The sequence below is a fragment of the Phodopus roborovskii genome, unplaced genomic scaffold (assembly GCF_943737965.1).
Source record: "Phodopus roborovskii unplaced genomic scaffold, PHOROB, whole genome shotgun sequence".
In the NCBI taxonomy this organism is placed as follows: domain Eukaryota; kingdom Metazoa; phylum Chordata; class Mammalia; order Rodentia; family Cricetidae; genus Phodopus; species Phodopus roborovskii.
The window spans coordinates 34,719,463-34,738,973 of NW_026126517.1; the positions used below are offsets into that span (position 1 = coordinate 34,719,463).

Consider the following 19,511-nt stretch of genomic DNA (forward strand, 5'->3'; position numbering starts at 1 on the left):
TTCAGAAAGTTACCAAGTGCCAAGGGTTGGTAAGGAGACTGCCAGTGAATAAGGGCCAGTCCTCACAGGGGGAGACCTGAGGACTAGATTGGTGGCTTTGCCTGGGGCTTTCTTCAGGCTTTTTGGAACAGCATTTGCTCCTGGGATCCATTGTGGATGGCCGTAGGAAAGCCACAGAGGGAATCTCTCATGGCCATTGGCTGGCGTGGTGATGTCTCCACTGGGGATTTCAGAGAGATTGTCTTTTGAGTGTAAGCTCTTTTGCTCTCTGTACCAAGATGTTGAGACTCAGAAGTAACCATCCTGAGACCAGGTCCCAAGATCAAAGACATAGACTGTGCCTGGAAATAGTTTAGTGTCCTTTTTATAAGTTACAGCTCGTCTCTTGGGGACTTCCCATGGCCTGAGGGGTGTACTCTGGGCTGAATGTGGCTGAGAAGGCATTACAGAGAGCCCACATAAAAGGCGAAGAAACTGAAACGGAGGCACACCTCCTTCCCACTAGCCTGTCTTTGAGGGTAACTCACATGCAGTGTGTGCCAAAGGGGTGGTCTGCTTGCCACCTGGGGAGGGATCTCAGGGGTGGCTCTTGACCCTCCTTCCCCATTACCCCATCACAGCACAAGTCCTCCATGTCCTAGGGAGAGGCACTCACCATGTCACGCAGTGTCTGAGGCTCCTCTGCTTCTGCAGTGGTGTCTGAGGAATTCATGGACCAGGATTCACGGATGGCACCCAGGTTCTCATCTAGGATCTTGGGGTTCAGGATGGGCAGAACCTTGCTTTTGTTTGGTGTCAAGAAGTTTTCTGGCCTCTAAAAAAGATGGAGAAAGACTTTGAACCCACCCTTCCATGGTGCCTGCTATACTCCAAGCTTCCTGGCATGGCTCAGCAGGCCCTGCACACCTGTCCTCTGTTCACTCTCTGCCCCTTGCGTATGGGTCCTAGCAGCAGTGTCCTGCAATTCCTCCAGTAAGCTAAGCAAGTCACTGCCTCAGGACCTTTGCTCCTGCTTCTTTCTCTACCAAGGAATCTTTATACAACTGTCCCCTTACCATTATTTGGGTCTCACCTATGTGAGAAGCCCTGCCCTTTGACACAGAGACCACACCCCCACTCCATAGTAACCCCATAATTCATGGCATACCGTTTTACAGTGTTCACAGTAATTACTCTATGAAAACCCCTTTCAAACAGTGGGGTTGTTTATTGACTCTTTCTGCCTTCTCCCAGTAGTCACACCAAGACTGAGTTTTCGTGTAAGCAAGAGCACCATTATCTCCAGTGTCTTGCTCATTGTAGGCACTCCGTGTTTATAGGTACTCAATGAGTATGCCACCAATGACCTCCATACTCTTCATAGTGACAACTTCTAAAATGCCTCACTCGAAATGTCCATTTCGTCTCTATCATCGTCCGGTTTGATCACCCCCTTAGAGTGTCTGTCACTGTGGTGAGCCCTTCTTCATTACCCTCTCTTGTCTCCCTCCTCTTCCCTTGGGAAGCCCTCTGCCTCTGTCCTTGGTAAAGGGGTTTCTGGGTTCTTCCAGCCCAGTATTGGCTACCTGTACTCTCACATTGCTCTGTGGTTCTAGGCTAGTTTGTAATTTTTTTTTGTTTTTCTAACAAAAATTTATATTCCTTAGCCTTAGGAACATGTGTCATGGTCTTTTTGTGGGGCTGGTGAAATGGCTCCACAGGTAAACAAGCTTACTGCCAAGCCTGAAGATGTGAGTTAGATCCCTGAGACCCATGCTGCGGAAGGAGAGTTATCTCCTGCATGTTGTTCCTTGACATCCACACAGGCACCATGGCACATGTTGACACATACACACATACACAAAATTAATAAAAGTGTAATAGTTTTCTTTACTTAAGGAAGACTTATTTGAAACACATTGTTAGCTCTGCCTTCAGCCTTTTGTTTGAAGCATCACTCAGTCTCCTGGTTTACAGAGGCCTCAGATGTGATGCCATCTCACCCTGCACTGGCTGTTGGAATCCTCACCCAGCCTCAATGCAGACACATTCACTCACTGGGTGGTGTTCTCCTCAAAGCAAACAGTGCCATGGGCATAATGCCCATGGGGAGACATGCTCAGGGCTCCAGGTGCCCAGTGTCTGCCTCTAAACAGCTGGAATGAACAGGGTGAGGGTGTACCTCAGTAAGTGGACACTATATGAAAATGATATACCTGAACTACATAATTGGGATGAAAATGCTGTACTCGAACACTGAGGTGTTTGCAATAATTTCTTTGTGTGCCATACAATTCAGGATTCAGGAATGCATTATAACGTGGGGCTTTTACATGCTTATGTCAGCAGAGTTAGGGGTCACTCACACACACATGGAATTGCCTGGGACATCCTAAGCTCTGATTCCCTCTCCTTTGAATGGGAGTAAAATAGATAATTCCTAAGAGAAACATGTACAAATGCTCTTGGCATGGAAGAGGGATGCATTTAGTGACCCGAGGCTGACTTTAGCAGGCCATTTAAATCTGTGAACACCAGCCCAGCTTACTACTTTATCTTTTGTTTGAAGAGGAGCAGGATTCACTTAGATGCTTCCCAAATGACACTGAGCCTTCTATGCCCTGGAAGTGCCCAGGGCAGGATTTGGGGTTTTCTAAGTGAGTGTTTGCAACAAATCTGTCTTCTATCCAGAAACTTTGCACATTTGGGGATGGGAAGTTGATTCAGAGGTTAAGAGCACTGGCTGCTCTTCCAGAAGATCTGGGTTCTATTCCTGATTCCCAGCACCCATGGATATGGTTCCCTATACAAGCTTCTATGGACACGAGGCAAGCATATGGTACACAGGAATATATGCAGGCAAAATATTCATACACATAAAGTAAATATATTTTAAGATGCTGAACATCAGACTGACTACAGAGGGATAGCCATAAAATGCTTACTGTGTAGAATGATGGGTGGGTGGTAGAAACATAAGAAATAACTAGCCAGGGCAAAACCCACCTCCCTTGTGACCAGGTGGGTCCAAGCTCGGGTGAGATGCTGATTCAGGACCTGTAATGACATTTCTCCTCATTTCCAGGCAGAAAGCCAATCTCAATGCCCTGGATTTCATAGACTGCCATCTAATCCAGTTAGAGGAGGAAGTAGGAGTAATGAAATCAAAAGAGGTCTCCAGAGGTGGCCCAGTCATTACAGAAAGCAGGGACAATTGTGGAGGGAGTCACCTCCCCCACCGCTTGTCTCCCTGTTGTCCATCCTGTATGGTCCCAGGACCAGCTAGGCCAACTCAGTAATGTGGGACCTGATGTTTTGGGGTCAGACTTACACAGTCACCAGATACTTTTAGGCAGATTCTGATACTATGTATAAATTCCTTTAATTTCATAACAGATAAATTAAAAATGAGACTCTCCATCCAGAACAGTGAATTCATTCCACCAGTCTCTGCTAGGTAGGGGAGTACCCTGCGGAGGAGGGGAGGCAGGCCGATTAGGAGGGGGCAGGCTGTGGAAGGGCAGGAGAGTAAAACCTTGTGGATGAACTGCCTATTCAGGCCTTGCCAGCTCTGCTAGCCCCATTCTTTTCTGCCTGTTCACCACAGGCTTGTTTATTTGCTTTTCTATTTGGCAGGCCTGTTGGGGCAGCATGAGGCTGACAAGTGGCCCCTCAGTCTGTACCTCCGTGGTGGTAGCAGATCTTGCTTCATTAGAACTGTAATTGGGGACTGACTTTGAAAGCTCAAAGAGATGCATAGCCATGCACCAGCTCAGACTCAGCACCCAACCCAGCCCCTGTACTGTGCCAGCTGCTGAACACCACATGAAAAACATGGGAGGAGGAGATGTCCAGCAGGCACTCTTAGCAGCACTGGGGGGGTGGGTCTGTTGAGACAGGCTGGGCCAATGACATTCCAAGCTGGCAGCATTTTAGGTCAGCTGTCTTCCCTCCCAACCCTCAACACCTCTGTTGCCCTCCTCCCTACTCCATCCCTAGATCCCTGGTCATGCAAAATGCAACAGCTCTTGCTTGCCCTGGCAATTACAAAGCAACCCTACTGCAGCTGCTGTCCGCGGTGCTGAAAGTGCCCGCCTTCTGGCCAGCCTGCCTCTCGCCCCGCCCTGAGCTGTCTTGGTGGGGAACACTGGCTCTTAATTCAATTAGCTGGCCCTGAACCCTCCCCAGGGAGCCTGGAGCGGAAACTGACAAATTCTGTTTAACAAAGACATTTGTCCCCCGCCCCGCCAGGCTTAGGGCTCTGCTCTCCTGTATCCTGCTCATTAGGTATCTAACAAAGTGCGTCCCAAGAAATCTGCTTCCAATCGCTAGTAATTCAGGAGGTCTGATACAATTTTCTCCCTGATAAGGGTGGCTCGCCCGCTGGCAAGCTCATAATGAGCCCTGTGCAGTTGCTCCCTGATCAGTCGCTGCTTTGTCATTTCCTGTGGGCTGCAGTTGTAGGTTCTTATCTCTTCAGCTGTAGGCGAGGCTCAGACAGCAGGCCCTTCAAGAGGGCCTCCCATGCATATGGCCAGCCTCATTTAGGGCATCCTGAGGGCTGTTGCAGCTATGGCAGGTTTGAGCATCTGAGTGGCTCTCCCAGCCAAAAGGGGCTCACGTGTTAGTACTCAATGGAACCAGGATATATCCTTCAGAAAAATGGTGTTAAACTGCACCCACCCCCAAGCAGGGGGTTAGAATGAGGGTGGTAAAGATTTTATTTATTTTATTTTATTCTGTTGGGGTGTTAGAGCCTTGTCTGTGACTTAGTAGATGGACTGTGGGCTCATTCACTCTTATGCGCCAGGAATCATTTTTACCTTCATTTCAGCAGCCCCTGTTCACATTTGGACAGAGCCACACCCTATTTATTGCTGCTTAAGGATTTTCTATTGTTGCCCATCAGTTTTTGGCAAAGTCCAAACCTTGTGTCCTGTCATCTACCCGATCCTTCCACAATCTGGGCCCCACTTACAAGTCCAGGGTCACTGCTTACTACAACATCTACGTATCCCACAAGCCTCCATGTCATTGCTGGTGCTGGTCTCTGATATACCTCTGCTTTCCCAATTTCTAAGCCACTATCTGAAGTATAAAGCAAACCACACCTCTGGGTGACACTTCCCCTGGCCTTGTATTTTCAGTGCAGCATCACATGCAGTGGTAATCTGTTGAAGTGCTTTATTGGTAGGTATGGGTCAGGGCCCAAATAAGTAGAGCCCTGATAAAATTATAAATGTGTGATCTTGGGAGGCCCAGGGATCCATCTGGTTTGTTTGGAGGACTAGCCTAGACTGGTCTGGTCTTGAGTTGGGGAGAATCCCTAGTGTAAGGATTTTGGCATTATGCTGGCCTGCCCCTGTCACCTGGCAGAATGCACTCAGGCAGTACCCTGGTCAGCATGCAGATGCAAAGGACCCCTTTAAAAGAAAGATCTCCACCCACTTATGCTCTCTTTTCTGCTGTTCCCTTTGGGCAGATAGGACTTTTCCTCTCTCCTTCTCTTCTGTCCTCTCTCTGCCTCTGTGTCTCTTTACCTCTTTTCTCTTTTCTTTCCCTTTGTAATAAAACTCCTCACTAAGCTCTGTCTGCCTGACATGTTTGTCCCTCCACCTAGGTCACCCTCACTTGCCATGGAATCCTCCGAGTCCCCCATGCACTTTATTGTAACACCTAGACCAGCTCCCACTTTCTTAGAAGTTTTTCTAGAAGCTTCTACTCCTCTATTTCTTCCTCTCATGTCTTCAGTCAACAAATTCTGCATTGAGCTCATAAGGAAAGCAGCACAGAGAACTTAGGACACTGTTTCTTCGGAGGCATTTCAAGCTCATGTTCTCAAGGCAAGAATGGCTCTGAGGCTGGTGATAAATTTGAGATGAGCCTGTATCAGGCCTCTTGAATTGCTCACACCAGAAATAGCCAGGATCTTGGTCCCAGACTCAGAAGCAGGTTTTTATATATCCATTTCTTCCATAACCCCAGATCTAGTCAGGGAAATTTGGCAATTTTAACATCTGGAGAGAGGGGTAATCACCTTTTTAAAATTTCTTCATTCTCAGAAAATCGTCTGTGAGCACTGAGAGATGACTCAGGAGGTAAAGGTGTTTGCCATGAAGTCTGACAATGTGCATGCCTTAGAGCTGACTCTTGCAAATTGTCTTCTGACCTCCACATGCATGCTATGGAACACAATTGTGAGCACGCGTGAACATGTGTGCCCCCCCCCACACACACAGAATGCAGAAATTGCTGTGAAAACAAATGTGGTGCTGGTGATGTTTATCTTCAGCACTTGACAAGGCTTTTTGATGTCTGCATGAGCAGAAAGCTGGTAGAGCAGCTGTCATGAGGGGCAGGTGCTGAGTGATGGATTAGGGGGTTCTCTTATTCCCTTATCCCAATGGCCTGCCCCCATCTCTGAACTCAGTATACTTGTCAGCAGCTCTGGTGCAGTGCTGAGAGCTCCCTTTCTGAATGCTTTCAGGACCCTGTCCTGGGTCTCAGTACAGGCCCTAGCTCTCTCCTCAGCACCTATTACCTTCCTAAGTATGTAGGATCACAACTCCCTTTAAAGATGAGAAAAGGAAAGCTCAGAGAAGATCCAAACCCAGGTCTGAAGATATGCATTGTGTGTGACTATAATCATGGATGATCTGGACCTGGGGTAGCAGACAGGGAGGACTCTCAGTGTGTTATAAAATCAACATCTACAGTGACCTTAAGCCTAGAAAACAGGATGAGATGAAGGTGAGATACCATAAGCACATTTTAGCGTGTCCAAGAATGGAAGAGCAGAAGTACCAGGCAAGGGCGAGCTGTCCTATTCAGGTGCTATAGACTGGACTCCACACTTCAGTGGCCCTCACTGCCTTGAAAGGACTCAAATCAGCAGACTCAGGAGTGATGGTCTTGTGCTGCCCAAAGCTACCAATGGTGTGTCACTGTCTTGGAGGACATTTTAAGAGAAGAATGGTCAAGAATAGATAAACAGGAGTATGGGAATCAGAAGTGAAGTATGTGAAGGGCCTGTCAAGTGGGCAAGCTGGTTTAGGCAGAGGAGGGTAAATAAACTGTTATGGCAGAGGCATACTTGTAATTCCAACCCTCAGAAAGCCGAAGCAGTAGGACTGTAAGCTTGAGGCCAGCCTGGGCTACATACTAAGATACTATTTCAAAAAAAGGAAAGCAACAACAAAATTTGCAGATGCCAGGAGGCCTGGCATGAACACGGGGGCTGGCCGGTGGGAAGAAACACTGAGAGGAAGGAAGAGGCTTACAAGGAGCTGTAGAGGCCAGAGAGGGCTTCTATTATTAGGAAGTGGGGGAGTGGGGGAGTGGGGGAGCTCTTGTCATGAGAAGCAAGCCAGGAGTCTATAGGACTGTGTGTGTGTGTGTGTGTGTGTGTGTGTGTGTGTGTGTGTGTGTGTGTGTAAAGAAGTACTGGACTCTTTCCTTTCTGAGGTAGCCTGTACGGGAAGAGCGACATGGAAGACAGACTATGGTGTCCATATTGCCCTCAGAGCATGCAGCACCCATGAAAGTGACTGGAGAGATGAAAAGCATGTGGGAAGCTTGGAAGAAGGGTGATGAGCCCCCACCAGACTCCTTGCACCTGTGACTCAAGGGCTAGGCTGGCCCTGGGGAAACTGAGGCATGCTTTTACCACCTGCACCTGTCCCTTTAGATTGAACCTCCAGATTGGGACTGAGCCAGTGAGGGAAGGGTGCTGTGAGAAAGAGGGGGTGGGGCAGAGCTTTCTGTCTCCTGCTGTCTGGCCTGAAAGAGTGAAGACAAAGAGCACAGGGGACTGGAGGGAAGGCAGCCAGGGATAGTGAGAAATGCTGGAAGGAAACATGTCTCTTTTCTGGGTCCGTCCTCCTCCTTTGAGAGATGGACTCTGAGGGTGGGAATAGAATCTTCCAAAGGACAGACTAACAGAGGATAGAGCTGTGTGACCCTGGGTACAGGCTGTCCTGGCAGATGAGTTTGGTGGGGAAATGGATGCAGTTTTGGGTCAAGATTTCTCTAAGGACCAACCCAAAGCAATCACACAGGGCTTTCAAAAAATTCATCCAAAGCCTGTCTGATTATACTTGTCCTCTGCCATGTCTCTCTAGCCACCTGGCTAATTTTTCACTCTGGGCTGGCAGCCAGAGAGGACTTTGTAAGGAAGGCACCAGGGTGGCCCTTTTTTGTGGTCACAACGTTGCTCTACCATACTTCCAGGGAGAGAGAAAGAGAATGAAGAGCCAATGGAACTGTGTCTGCCACCTATCTCTGAGAGCAAGGCCTCAAAGACACCTCTTTGTATCAGATTCCAGGCATCCAAAGGGCTCCAAGTCTTCCCCATGTCCTTGGATGCTGCTGCAGATTGAGGAGGGGTAGCCACACATGAGAAGCCTGATGTCTGCCCAACTGATGTCCCTCAACACTGGTCAGTCACTAAATTCTGAATCTTAATTCTAAGAGGTGAAAATGTCCCCAAGACCAAAGTGCTCATGTGGTCCTGTCCTGCCCCACTTACAGGGAGGTGCATTTCCTGGCAGAGGTAAGAATGGGCCCAATGAACACCTACTATGTGCCCACCAGGGTCAGGAGAGGGAGATCTGCTCATCTTGGGCTGTACTTCAAAGAGGCTGCCTGCAGGCTGGAGGGCACCCAGGATGTGTTGGGATTATTAAAAGAAGGCAGGTTGCCTTCCTTGGATTAGCAAAGCCTCTTGGGGGTAAGAAACAACACATCCCCCCTCTTCAAAGAGAAAAGGCTGAGATCAAAGGGGGAAAGCAGGAGGCCAAAGGTTGATTCCTGCCGTCTATGGAGTGGCTATGGGGTCATGGATTCTCAGTGCCTATGTCCTCTGAATTCTTCCTTACTGACTTCAAGGGAGAGAGGACCTGGTGCATGTATGTACCTGCATGTTTTGCTCAGGCACTCTCCTACACATACAGCTCGAGCTTCAGACAGATCACCAGAGGCAGCAAACACCCACGGAGAAGCAATACACCAGGGCAACCACAACCCCACACTCCTGCCACTGACAATCCCCTCTGAAGCATAATACCCCAAACCAGAGACAGACAATGCTTGCCAATCACTGAGCCGACAGGCTGTGTTAGCTGATCAATCTGCCAGCTTGCCTTCTGGCTGATGATGCCATCCTTGCAGAAGGCTTGCCAGGGTGCACTGCAGCCACAGTAGCTGAAGCTGGGAGCATGGAGCAAGGGGAGACCCAGGAGGCAAGGGATCTCAGTGTGAGGGAAGTTTCTATCTTCCAGAGTCAGCTGCTGTGTCATGGGGGGGGGGCTGTTGCTAAGGGGAATGAGCTCCCTGTTATGACGAGGCAAGGGTAGAAGACAGGATGACCACCTATGCTGGTGGGTGTGGCCGAGGATGTTCCTGTCCTGGTGGATTTGTTGTCTCTTTGGACACCCCACCACACTTTTGTCCCTGAGCTCTGTGAGTGGGTGGTACGGAAACCACGAGAATGGAAGACTGAGCTTGCCAAGTGTCCAAGGGACTAGAACAGCCTGTGTTGAACCTTCAACCCTCAGGCTGGGAGCACTTCCTCTCTATGTCCCTCCTGAGTTACCCAAGGATGGGCTTGTTAGTTGTGCTGGCCAGGTGTCCCGAGACACCTACCACCTTAAGCTCCTCTAGGGCAGCTGGAATGCACACAAGACTCTGGTACTTTGTTCCTGGTGGTGGCTCCTAGAGCTTTTAGGTTGTGCTGGCAGGAATTAATGGGTGGTCCTTGTTCTGACTCTGCCATCACTGGCCCATAGACTGCACATGAAGAAGCATAGCATGGGCCATAAAGCTGAAGCCTCTTCTGAGGTGGAACATCATGGTGGAAGGGTCCTGGCTTCTCACAGTAGCTAAGCTCCAGCTTCACTCAGATTGTTTATTCAGGGATGCCAAACAGCCTTTCCAGGGACCTCTAGATTTTATCATCTCAAGGGTCATCAGGCTGTATATCACTAACCAGTATCTACTCATGAACTAATGTGTTCATTCTATTCTCTGTCCCCGATGTCTATAAAGGGAAGGACTTTTTCTTTTATTCTTTGTCTTGCTTAATGTACTAGCCCTTAACCCCAGCACATAAGGACTGGTGCATGCTGTTTGCAGGTATGTGAGGATAATGATGGGGATCCAGCTACATCTAGATGTACCTTAATCATTACCTGACCCTTTCATCAGTTCTCAACACTCTTCTTTTAACCCTTAGTGGGAAGGTGGCAATATACAAGGTGAGGGTCATGACCAAAATTAGTTGAATTAATGTACTTTGAGGAACATGGCTTTACAGCCCCAGGTCATGTCCCCACTTCAGTCCACAAGGTCACACGGTAAAATTTTGACCTGCCCAGTGTCTGGCATTTAAGAAATTCTCTTTAGACTGTATACAGTGACAGATGTTAAAACTCCTTTTCTCTGTATTGCATAGAGATGGCTGTCATTGCTGCAAAGACCAGATGATGAATCGACTCACACCAGCATTACCACAGTCATATCCCTAAATGGGTCTTCAACATTGTAGAGTCAAAATGAGTCACTGATTGGCCAGTTTTCAGATGGAGTCACCAAGGCACAGATAAGCTACAGAGGGATTATGTGTGTGTCGACAGGTGTGAAAATGTCATTTTATGTCTGTGGGTGTGTGTGTATATAGGCAACATCGAAGAGACGTGTACACATGCATATCTGTGCATATGTGACTGTCCCTGTGTAAATACTCATTTGTGACTGCATGAACGTAGATATATATAGAAACCTCTGTGTACAAATTCTTGGCTTCTGGGTCTGCATTTCTGCTAGTGCTATTTTTTTTTTCTGGTACACACCTAATTTTGCTCTCTTTTCCTTTTTTCCTAGAAATCCATTACTAAAAGGTTTTTTCCCCCCCACCTCCAGGGAAGAGGGCTAAGGAAAAGGGGAAGCTAAAATCACAAGGCCCAGATCAAAACACTCAGCAACTAAATGAATTCGGCAGTGTTTTCCCGCATGACTTGGAGGGATAATTTAGTGAGGCTGCCAGCTGGAAGGAAAGGGATTAATTCTGCACTTAGTGCAGTTCCAGTGAATAATTCATCACTGGAGACCTTTGTGCCCAGCCTCTGGGCAACAGAGGACATGTCCTACTCACCTGCCTGTTGACTGTCTGTCCCCATCATTTTCCTGGCCAGGGGTACCTACTCTGTCTCTCCTTCCCTGGTTGCGGAGTATGTGTCCTGGGGCAAGGTAGGAGGCAGAGGGAGACTACAAGAGACTGGCAGTGCCTATTGACAGATCCTAGACCCTGAGAAGGCCTGGAAGGCTGGGATACTAGGGGAGAGATGTTATATTTCCCTGCTTCTCCTTTCTTAGGATTTAAAAATATTTTAATTGAAGTTTTTAGTTATTATACATGGGGCACATATTATTAGTTATGTGGTGTGTGTATGTATGTATGTATGTATATGTGTATGTATGTATATGTGTATGTGTTGTGTGCATATGTGTATGTATGTGTGTGCATATGTGTATGTGTGTGTATGTGTATGTATGTGTGTGCATATGTGTGTGTATGTGTATGTATGTGTGTGTATGTGTATGTATGTGTGTGCATATGTGTATGTATGTGTGTGTATATGTGTATATATGTGTGTGCATATGTGTATATATGTGTGTGCATATGTGTATGTGTGTGCACATGTATATGCGTGTATATGTGTATGTATTGTGTGTGTGTATGAATATGCACATAAAGATCAGAGCACAACTTTGTGGAATTCATTCTCTCTTTCCACACTGATGTGAGTTCTGGGGATCCACTGCAAGTCATCAGGCTTGAACCATCTCAGCCACCCTGAGTCTTTTGTTTTCTGTGACTTCTGTGGGTTTTCTTATTCTTGCCTTTGATTTAGTGGTGAGTACAGGTGTGGGTGCCATGAGCAGGGATTAGAGGGATCTGGAGAGGATGATGGTGAACAATACACTGGGGCTTTTGTGTTGTCATCTTCCCAGATAGTCTCCTCATACAATGGAATTCCCATGTTCTCCAAGGATAAGGACACAAGTCCACAGCTGATGGACTTTTTTCCTATCCTGAGAAGCTAGCAAGAGTAGATTAGCCCTTATCATCTCTTGAACATTTCCTGGGTTCAGGATCAGACTGCCCACACCCTAGTACCAGAGAGGGAAGAGAAGTTTTCAGTGGGTAGCTTTCAGGTACACTAGAGCCATGACCAGTGTCAAAGCTCGAGTGGACCTGGATAGAGGATCAGTGACCTCCCCCAGGTAGGGCTTGCCCTGGTAAACTTCCTACTTGGAGGGACCCTGCTGTGGCAATCAGGATCCCAAAATGGGACCCCAAGCCCCCACACCTCAATATTTAGAATTGCCAAAAAGAGAGCCATGGCTTTCATGATTCTGTTGGGTTGTAGGACACAGAAGATCCCGAGACAAGATGCTGGTCCTGTTCTTTTACAAGCACAGAGTCTTCTCTGGCTGCTGACAGAGAAAGTCAGGATTTCAAAGTGTGCTGGGGACTAGCTGTGCCTGCTGGCATCACAGTACAAGGACCATGGTGAGAAGGCTTGTGGGCGGTCTCCAGGAGCTGAGAGCACCCTGCCTCGCAGCCAGCAAGGAACTGGGCCACCAGTCCTACACTGCAAGGAACTACATCCTGCCTGCACCCCCAAAAGAACCCTCTCATGTCACTCTCATGGAACTTTGATCCCCAGTCAAGGAGGTGTGGCTTAGTCTAGGTTGGGGCAGAGGCAGACTCCTTGTCTTAGTGGCCCTTCGTTCTTGCCTCTTCCTAATTGCAGCACTCTGATTTCCTGGGGTCTCAAACCCCCTGGAATTTCTCAACTAAATCAGCAAACTCTTCCTTCTCCCTAGCCCCTGTGAAGGACTTTGTCACTCACTGGGGGTTATGGGAGCTGACACATGTCTGGCCTTTCCAGGCCACCATCCTTACCTCAGAGGAAAGAAGCTGCAAGGAGAGGTTCACCGTGGGGGCCTCAGAATCGATGGTTTTTAGGTGGGTGTCCTGTAGAGGAGAAGAGGCAGTGAGTCTACATGGCCTCTGCCCCTTCTCTTGTTCTGGCTTCCCTGGGAAGCAGGAGGGTACAAAGGAGTATGGGCAGATGCCCCATGTTCCTGCACCACCTCTGCGTGGCCCTGCTCACTTCATTCAACACCTGACTGGCACCTCCGCACTTGTCTGGCAGAGCAGAAGTTCCTGCTTGCTGTTATGTCAGGGGTATTTAGGGGAATGGTGGCACAGAAGTAGACAATGACGCTGGGTGTGATGGTACAAACCTGTAGTCCCAGCACTAGGTAAGCAGAGGCAGGAGGATCAAGATCTCAAAGTTATCATTGGCTACATAGTGAGTTTGAGGCCAGCCTAGGACACGTGAGACTCTGTCTCAAAAAATATTAAAAATGATGATAAAAACAGTAATGATAGAATTGTTTTTTTTTTTTTTTTTTCCTTCAAAGGGATTGAACATTTGGTCTCTTGTAAGCTTGCGTACTAGGCAAGCGTTCTTCCCAAGCCTTGTTCTTTAAAAAAAATTTTTTTTTTAACTTTTTGTTTTGAGACAAGGTCTCCACACTGGTCTCAAACTCATTCTGTAGCCCAGACAAGCCTCAACGTTTCCATCCTCCTACCACAGCTTCTGGAGTAGCCAGGATTTACAGACCTGTACCACCAGGCCTGACATTATTGAGAATCTATTTATGTGCTTTATGTATTTCCTAACCAAATCCCATAGAAACTCTGTGACCAAGCGCTCTTCTCTGTGTATGCATGAGCATGTGTGTGTGTGAGTGTGTGTGTGTGTGTGTGCATGAGTGTATGTGTTATAGACAAGGAAACTGAGGCACGGCTACTATATTTTTTCCCACAGAAAGGAATATGGTCACATGTAAGCTGGCAAGTGGTAAACACAGAATTTGAGCTCAGCCAGTCTGCCCCCAGAGCTGGAGTATAACCCTGTTTATTGTGTCCTGGCTGTGTGTATAGAGAGGAGAAATGAGGTCTGGAAAGGTTGTCATCTGTCCCAGTCCTAGAGGAAGATGGTGTAAGGAAACAAGTTCTGTAGCCAGGGCTATATAGAGAAACCCTGACTTGATACCCTCCTCAAAGAAGCCATATTCCCTTCTATAGGTGTGGCCATGGAACAGGAGTGAGGTGGGACCATGTTGGGGACCAATGAATAGTAGGGACTTACAGTGATGGGGAGCCGTTCCACATACAGCCCCTTTAAGCCTTTTCCTGACAACATCTTGTGGTATAGACGAGACTTTAGTGGTAGCACGGAGACACCCAGGGGCTGCTTGAGGGTCCACGGTTCACTGCTTTTCACTGTGGGAGGAAGGACAACTTCTTGTCCTGTCAACAACTTCCTGTTCCTACCACCCAGATTCTTAGATGGGTCTTTAGGCATTCCCTGGGCTCTATCCTTGGTGTTGGTCATGTAGCTCTCTAGGCTCCTGATGCCCCTGATTTCCTGCCTCTCATTTGCCCTATACAAATACACTCAGCCTCTTTGTTTCTTTAGAGATATATTAGTTCAGAGTGAGCTCTAAGCAGATTTTATATCCATAGATATTTTTCTGGATCACTCTGTCTCTGTCCTCGTGTGTGTGTGTGTGTGTGTGTGTGTGTGTGTGTGTGTGTGTGTGTGTGTGTGAATTTAGACTATGGGACTGGGACTCGGGATCAGCTGTTTCCTCTGCCATTCTCCAGTACACTCTCTTCTCACTGATGGATGCTTATGGTGTCCAGGCAGGGACAGGCCCACATTTCCTGGTCTGTGCTCTGCAGATGGTCTATGGACATGGATTTAAGTTGGACCTTCTTCCATTCTTTTGTCTGTACTATAGGCTTCCTGGTTCCTGGAGGCCCTTAGGCAGTCCTCACAGAAAGCAGAGGCAGGTGGCCAAAACGTCCCTTAACGGTTCTCTCCTGATGAATTATGCCCTGATGGGACACTAGGCACTTACTTGAGGCAGAAGGATAATACTCCAGTACTAGAGCTGTGTCCCCTGAGAAATTGGTGGCTCCATCTCGGCCTTGGAAAAGGAAGGACTGGTTCCATAAGGGCTGCTCTGGGGGTCCCCCAGGCCTGGACAGCTGGAAGAATGTGGCAGCAGATGTGAGGTCATATCTTCTTCCAGATATGGTTGTACACATATCCCTTACATGTCACAAGTGTTTGTCCCAGTTATAAGTTGTAAATAAAAGGGAAAACTCCTATATTATTACATTAAGACTTGAGTGATTATTCAAGTTGGGCAGTGGTGGTGTAAACCTTTAATCCCAGTACTTGGGAGGCAGAGGCAGGCTGTTCTCTGAGTTCAAGGCCAGCCTGGTCTACAGGGTAGCACAGAGAAACTCTGTACCAGGAAAAAAAAAAAAAAAAGAGGACAGTCACTCAATACCACTTTGTTCCATTTTTTTTTAGTGCATATTGTATATTTATAATTACCATCATTCTGCCATTTTCCATTTACAATCAAAACACGAGCATACCCATACTCTCAAGAAACTCTCATTACAAGTGACTCTAGTAACTAAGATATTCTGTGTGGCATAGAACTAGAATCCTAGCACTTGAGAGGTGGAGGCAAGAGGATCAGGAGTTCAAGGACAACTTGGGCTACATAAAGAGTTGGGGGACACCTTAGCTATGTAGCAAGTTTGAGGCTAGCCTGGGTTAAATAAGACCTTAAAAATCAAAACAGAGCCTACCTTCTCCAGAAGATGCATTGTCATGTCCGACTGCCCTGATTTTTCCTTTTTTTATCTTTAAGTTTTTAATTTGTGTGTGTGTATGTGTGTGTGTGTATGCTCATGAGCATGAGCACGCATGCGCATGCACACACACACACACACACACACACACACACACACACACACACACAGGGTTGAAGAACAACTTGCTTGAATAAGTTATTTTCTTCCATCGCGTGGTAGGTTTTGGATCATCAAACTCAGATTGCCAGGTGTGGCAGCAAACACCTTTACTCTCTGAGCCGTTTTGCTCTCCCATTCTCTGATGTTTTTCTCCATGACAACACTTGCTGGATGTTCCTCTTTGCCACATCCCTCTGTATCCCAGACTACTTTCTTAGTACAAATATCTAAAGTATTGCTCAGTGAAAGGATTTTCATGCTCTAGGGTACTTGCTAGATGTGTGTACTGTTTTCCCAGTATTGTGCCAACATTCACAGTCCCTTACTATTGCATTCAAGTTACCCCATCCCTGTTCAGAAGGTTCCAGAACCTGGGTTTATCTGGCTTCAGACCATTAGGGACTCAGGTGACTTGAAGGCACCATCACACAGCAGATGGGGCACACAGGTGGGGATGGCTTGGAAGATGAAATGTGTCAGTGTTGACTAATGTCCAAACGAGGGAGACTCTGGGTGGTCCAAAAACCTCAAAGGAAGCTGGACCAGAGAAGTGAAAGAAGAGGGGAGGGGCTTCTAGGTGGGAGAGTGACACAAGCAACAAGGTGTGGAGGTGACACAGCTCAGCACATTGAAGGGCGCTGGAAGGGGGTGGGGAGGACTCATGGAAAATCCCAGAACCCACATAGATAGGAAGGCGGGGGAAATAGCCTATAACTCTCAGCAGGAAGCCCTGCATGGCCTCAGCATGGGCTGCCCTGCCTCTGCCCTTCCAGGGGCTGTCGGCCACAGTGGCAATGATCCTAACTTTTGCTCCCCTGAGGGGCTTAGCAGTCACAGGGAAAGGTCAGCACAGATACTGCAGGAGTTACTGATGCCAGATGGAGAAATAACAGCACGGGCCTACTCCTCCTGACCTGGTGGGGCCCTCACGCCTGCCACACCAATGGGTTTGCTCTGGTCCTCAGGAGCCTTGCCCAAGGCCTGGCTGAATTGTTCCCTGTCCCCAAGGACACAGGGGTAGATGAGAGTGGCTGGAGTCATGGGCACATCCCTAAGACACCATGGTAGAAACTCGGGGACAGCCACGTGGCCAGCAGTCCAGGCCCCAGAAGCCAGTTGTCAATTGTGTAGACCTTGGTATTGATCTCTCAGGATTGATCCCCTCACCATGACCCTCCCAATTCCTGGGTATCAGAGGAGGTATCCACATTGCCTGGGCCAGCTGCCAGGCCCTGTGGCCCTCAGGGAGGAGAGGCTGTGACTTGATTTCCTGCTGCCTCATTTGTTGCCTCTATCCTGGGAAAGGGTTATTTAATGGATGCTAGCTGTCTGCTGTGGGACTTATTAACAGATCTAAATGGAGTCTACATGGCAAGAGGTTGTAAGTGGCTGCCTGCCCGGTGAGGGACAGCACTCTTCCTGAATGGGTTCCCAGAGTAAGTCCCCCAGGAGAAAGCCCTTCATACCTAGAATTTGAGAGGGTGAATCATACATATTTTCTCTCTCTTGCTTTCTCTGCTACCTCTCTCTGTCTCTCTCTCTCGCTCTGTCTCTTTCTCCCTCTGTCATACAAAAATGAGTGTGCATAGGACTCAAGGTTAAATGACAATCTATTATCAGCCCTGTAGAGATGAAAGTGTTAGTGGCTGATCTGTATGCTGTGCAGGGGTGAGGGGGGTGGGTATAGGGTAGACATGGCCTGAAGATGCTAATGGGAAAGGCTATGGTGGGCTTTGGAATTAAAGAATATGATTAACCCTCAGCTGTGATCTTCAGAAAAGCCATTAACCCTCTGCCACTGAGGCAGACCTGCCTTCCCTGGGGACAGAGCCTTCACTCCATGGGCCCTTGGCCCTTTCTCCTCCTCCTGCTTCCTCTGGACTCACCCTGGCTCTCACCCTCATCCACTGCTATCTGTTTGGCTTTGGCAGTGGAGTCATGCTGGGAGGAAGTGCTGCTGGGGGCTGGTGCTAGCTGGGGCTTTGAGCAAGCTAGGACCCTTGGCTCTGGGCCCAGGGACCACTTTAAGCTTACTGTTTGGATCACAGTGGGTTCCTTTCCTTCTCTGGGACCTATGGGCTTTTCCCCCTTTCTCTGTCTCTCTCTCACCAAATTCCTTGTGCTTCACACTTTGAAAGCCTTTTGCAAGGTTGAAAGAGCCAATGGATATTTTTCTAGTAGACAAAAGTTCAGATTGACTTAGCTTAGCAAGTATTGCCTGGGACATCACATCAGACACTTGTAGGGTATTGCAGGGACCATGTGAGAGCTGGAGACAGACTCTGCCTCTTCCTGGAGTTTATTTTCCAAGAGTATAGAGTATATACATGCATTTGAATAAACACCCACCCACTCCTGCCATCATGCAGAGCCTGAGCAAGTTATTGTGGTGGCAATTAGGATATGTAAGGAGAATGCCATACATCTTAGCTGGGGCAGGGAAGAGCTTAGGATTGAGGTCAAGGTTGGAGGTGAGAGAGGATGAATGAAGAGAACAGTGGGTGAGTCTTCCCTGAGGCTGGGTGAGAACTGGAGTGATGAGCTCTGCGTCTGGATGAACAGGGCATAGCTAATGGCTTGTCCTGTGTGTGAGAGGGATGAAGGGTCCAAGGGAAGCCATAGTTTTGGGGCAGGGCATACCTTACTTGCTTCTCAAAGAACAAATGAGCAAGGTTGGAACAGGAAGGCTGCTGTAATGGCTCAGGCAAGAAAGGCAGGAGCAATTAGTTGCCCAGATAGTCTAGGTGTTAGAGATCATGTCCTTAAGGGTGACCACTTTGCAGCATCTAAAGCCAAGACTACTTGTGATGTATGGCAGTAGACAGGTCCATTTGAGCCTGGGTTTCTGTGGGGTTCATCAAAGGCATCAGGTGCAATGATAAGACTGGCCTCAGGCAGGGTGTGAAGCTCTGAAGAGGACAGAAGTTAGCCTTTCCATTCTAACAGCCTAGTCAGGGAGGAGTCTGGGGGAATCATACAGTTTGTTGAAGGTCATACAACTACTAAGCTACACAACTAGACTCCAACCTAGGTCTGCTGGGCCTAGCAGCTCCTGACAAGGGGTTTACAAGAAACTCACAGTACTCCAAGAATGTCAAAGAGGACCAGACTTAGATATTATCTGCTTCAGTCCCCATTCTACCAACAGCAAAGATGAGAGATGAAGCTTGGAAGGGGCAGGATAGGAGACTGTGCACTCTTTAGGCTCAGAGTTCTTGACCAGATCCCCTTTACTTCCCAGCCTGTTCCTCACTTGTTTTCCCTGTTGGCCCTGGGCATCTCTGCAAGGTTACATGCAGCTTTAAACCTCATCCAGCTACTACCATAATGGGTAACCTTTAGCAAGTGTTTCTGCTAGGCTCTGGCCTGGAGTCCCACATGTGGGAAAAGCACTGGGAAATCTGCTTTGAGTTGCATTCATGTGGAGCTAGGCAGTGGAGATGGCCAGTGGTCAGGCCTGGAGAGGTTCACTCATTAAAGCAGGCAGTACCTCTTGCCCCTTGGGACAGCTGCTGATTGGTTCATAATTTTCTGTGCAAATGCAGAGCCATGTGTGAGATGACTCTGGGGAAATCAGGCTGAGGATTGGTTTGGTTTTGAAGCTGTCCCCATGATTCCC

General features: G+C 48.0%; 1 protein-coding gene across 1 annotated transcript in view; it reads right to left on the reverse strand.

The window, feature by feature from the left end:
* Window positions 1-503: 503 nt before the first annotated feature.
* LOC127231687 (coiled-coil domain-containing protein 33-like) overlaps window positions 504-19,511 on the reverse strand; it is a 66,163-nt gene continuing 47,155 nt past the window's right edge. The window contains exons 9-12 of the mRNA XM_051197401.1: window positions 14,980-15,109; window positions 14,205-14,338; window positions 12,947-13,018; window positions 504-814 (exon numbers count right to left, since the gene is read on the reverse strand). Coding sequence (XP_051053358.1) covers window positions 638-814; window positions 12,947-13,018; window positions 14,205-14,338; window positions 14,980-15,109 — 513 coding nt within the window. The 3' untranslated portion in view covers window positions 504-637. The remainder of the gene's footprint in view (window positions 815-12,946; window positions 13,019-14,204; window positions 14,339-14,979; window positions 15,110-19,511) is intronic.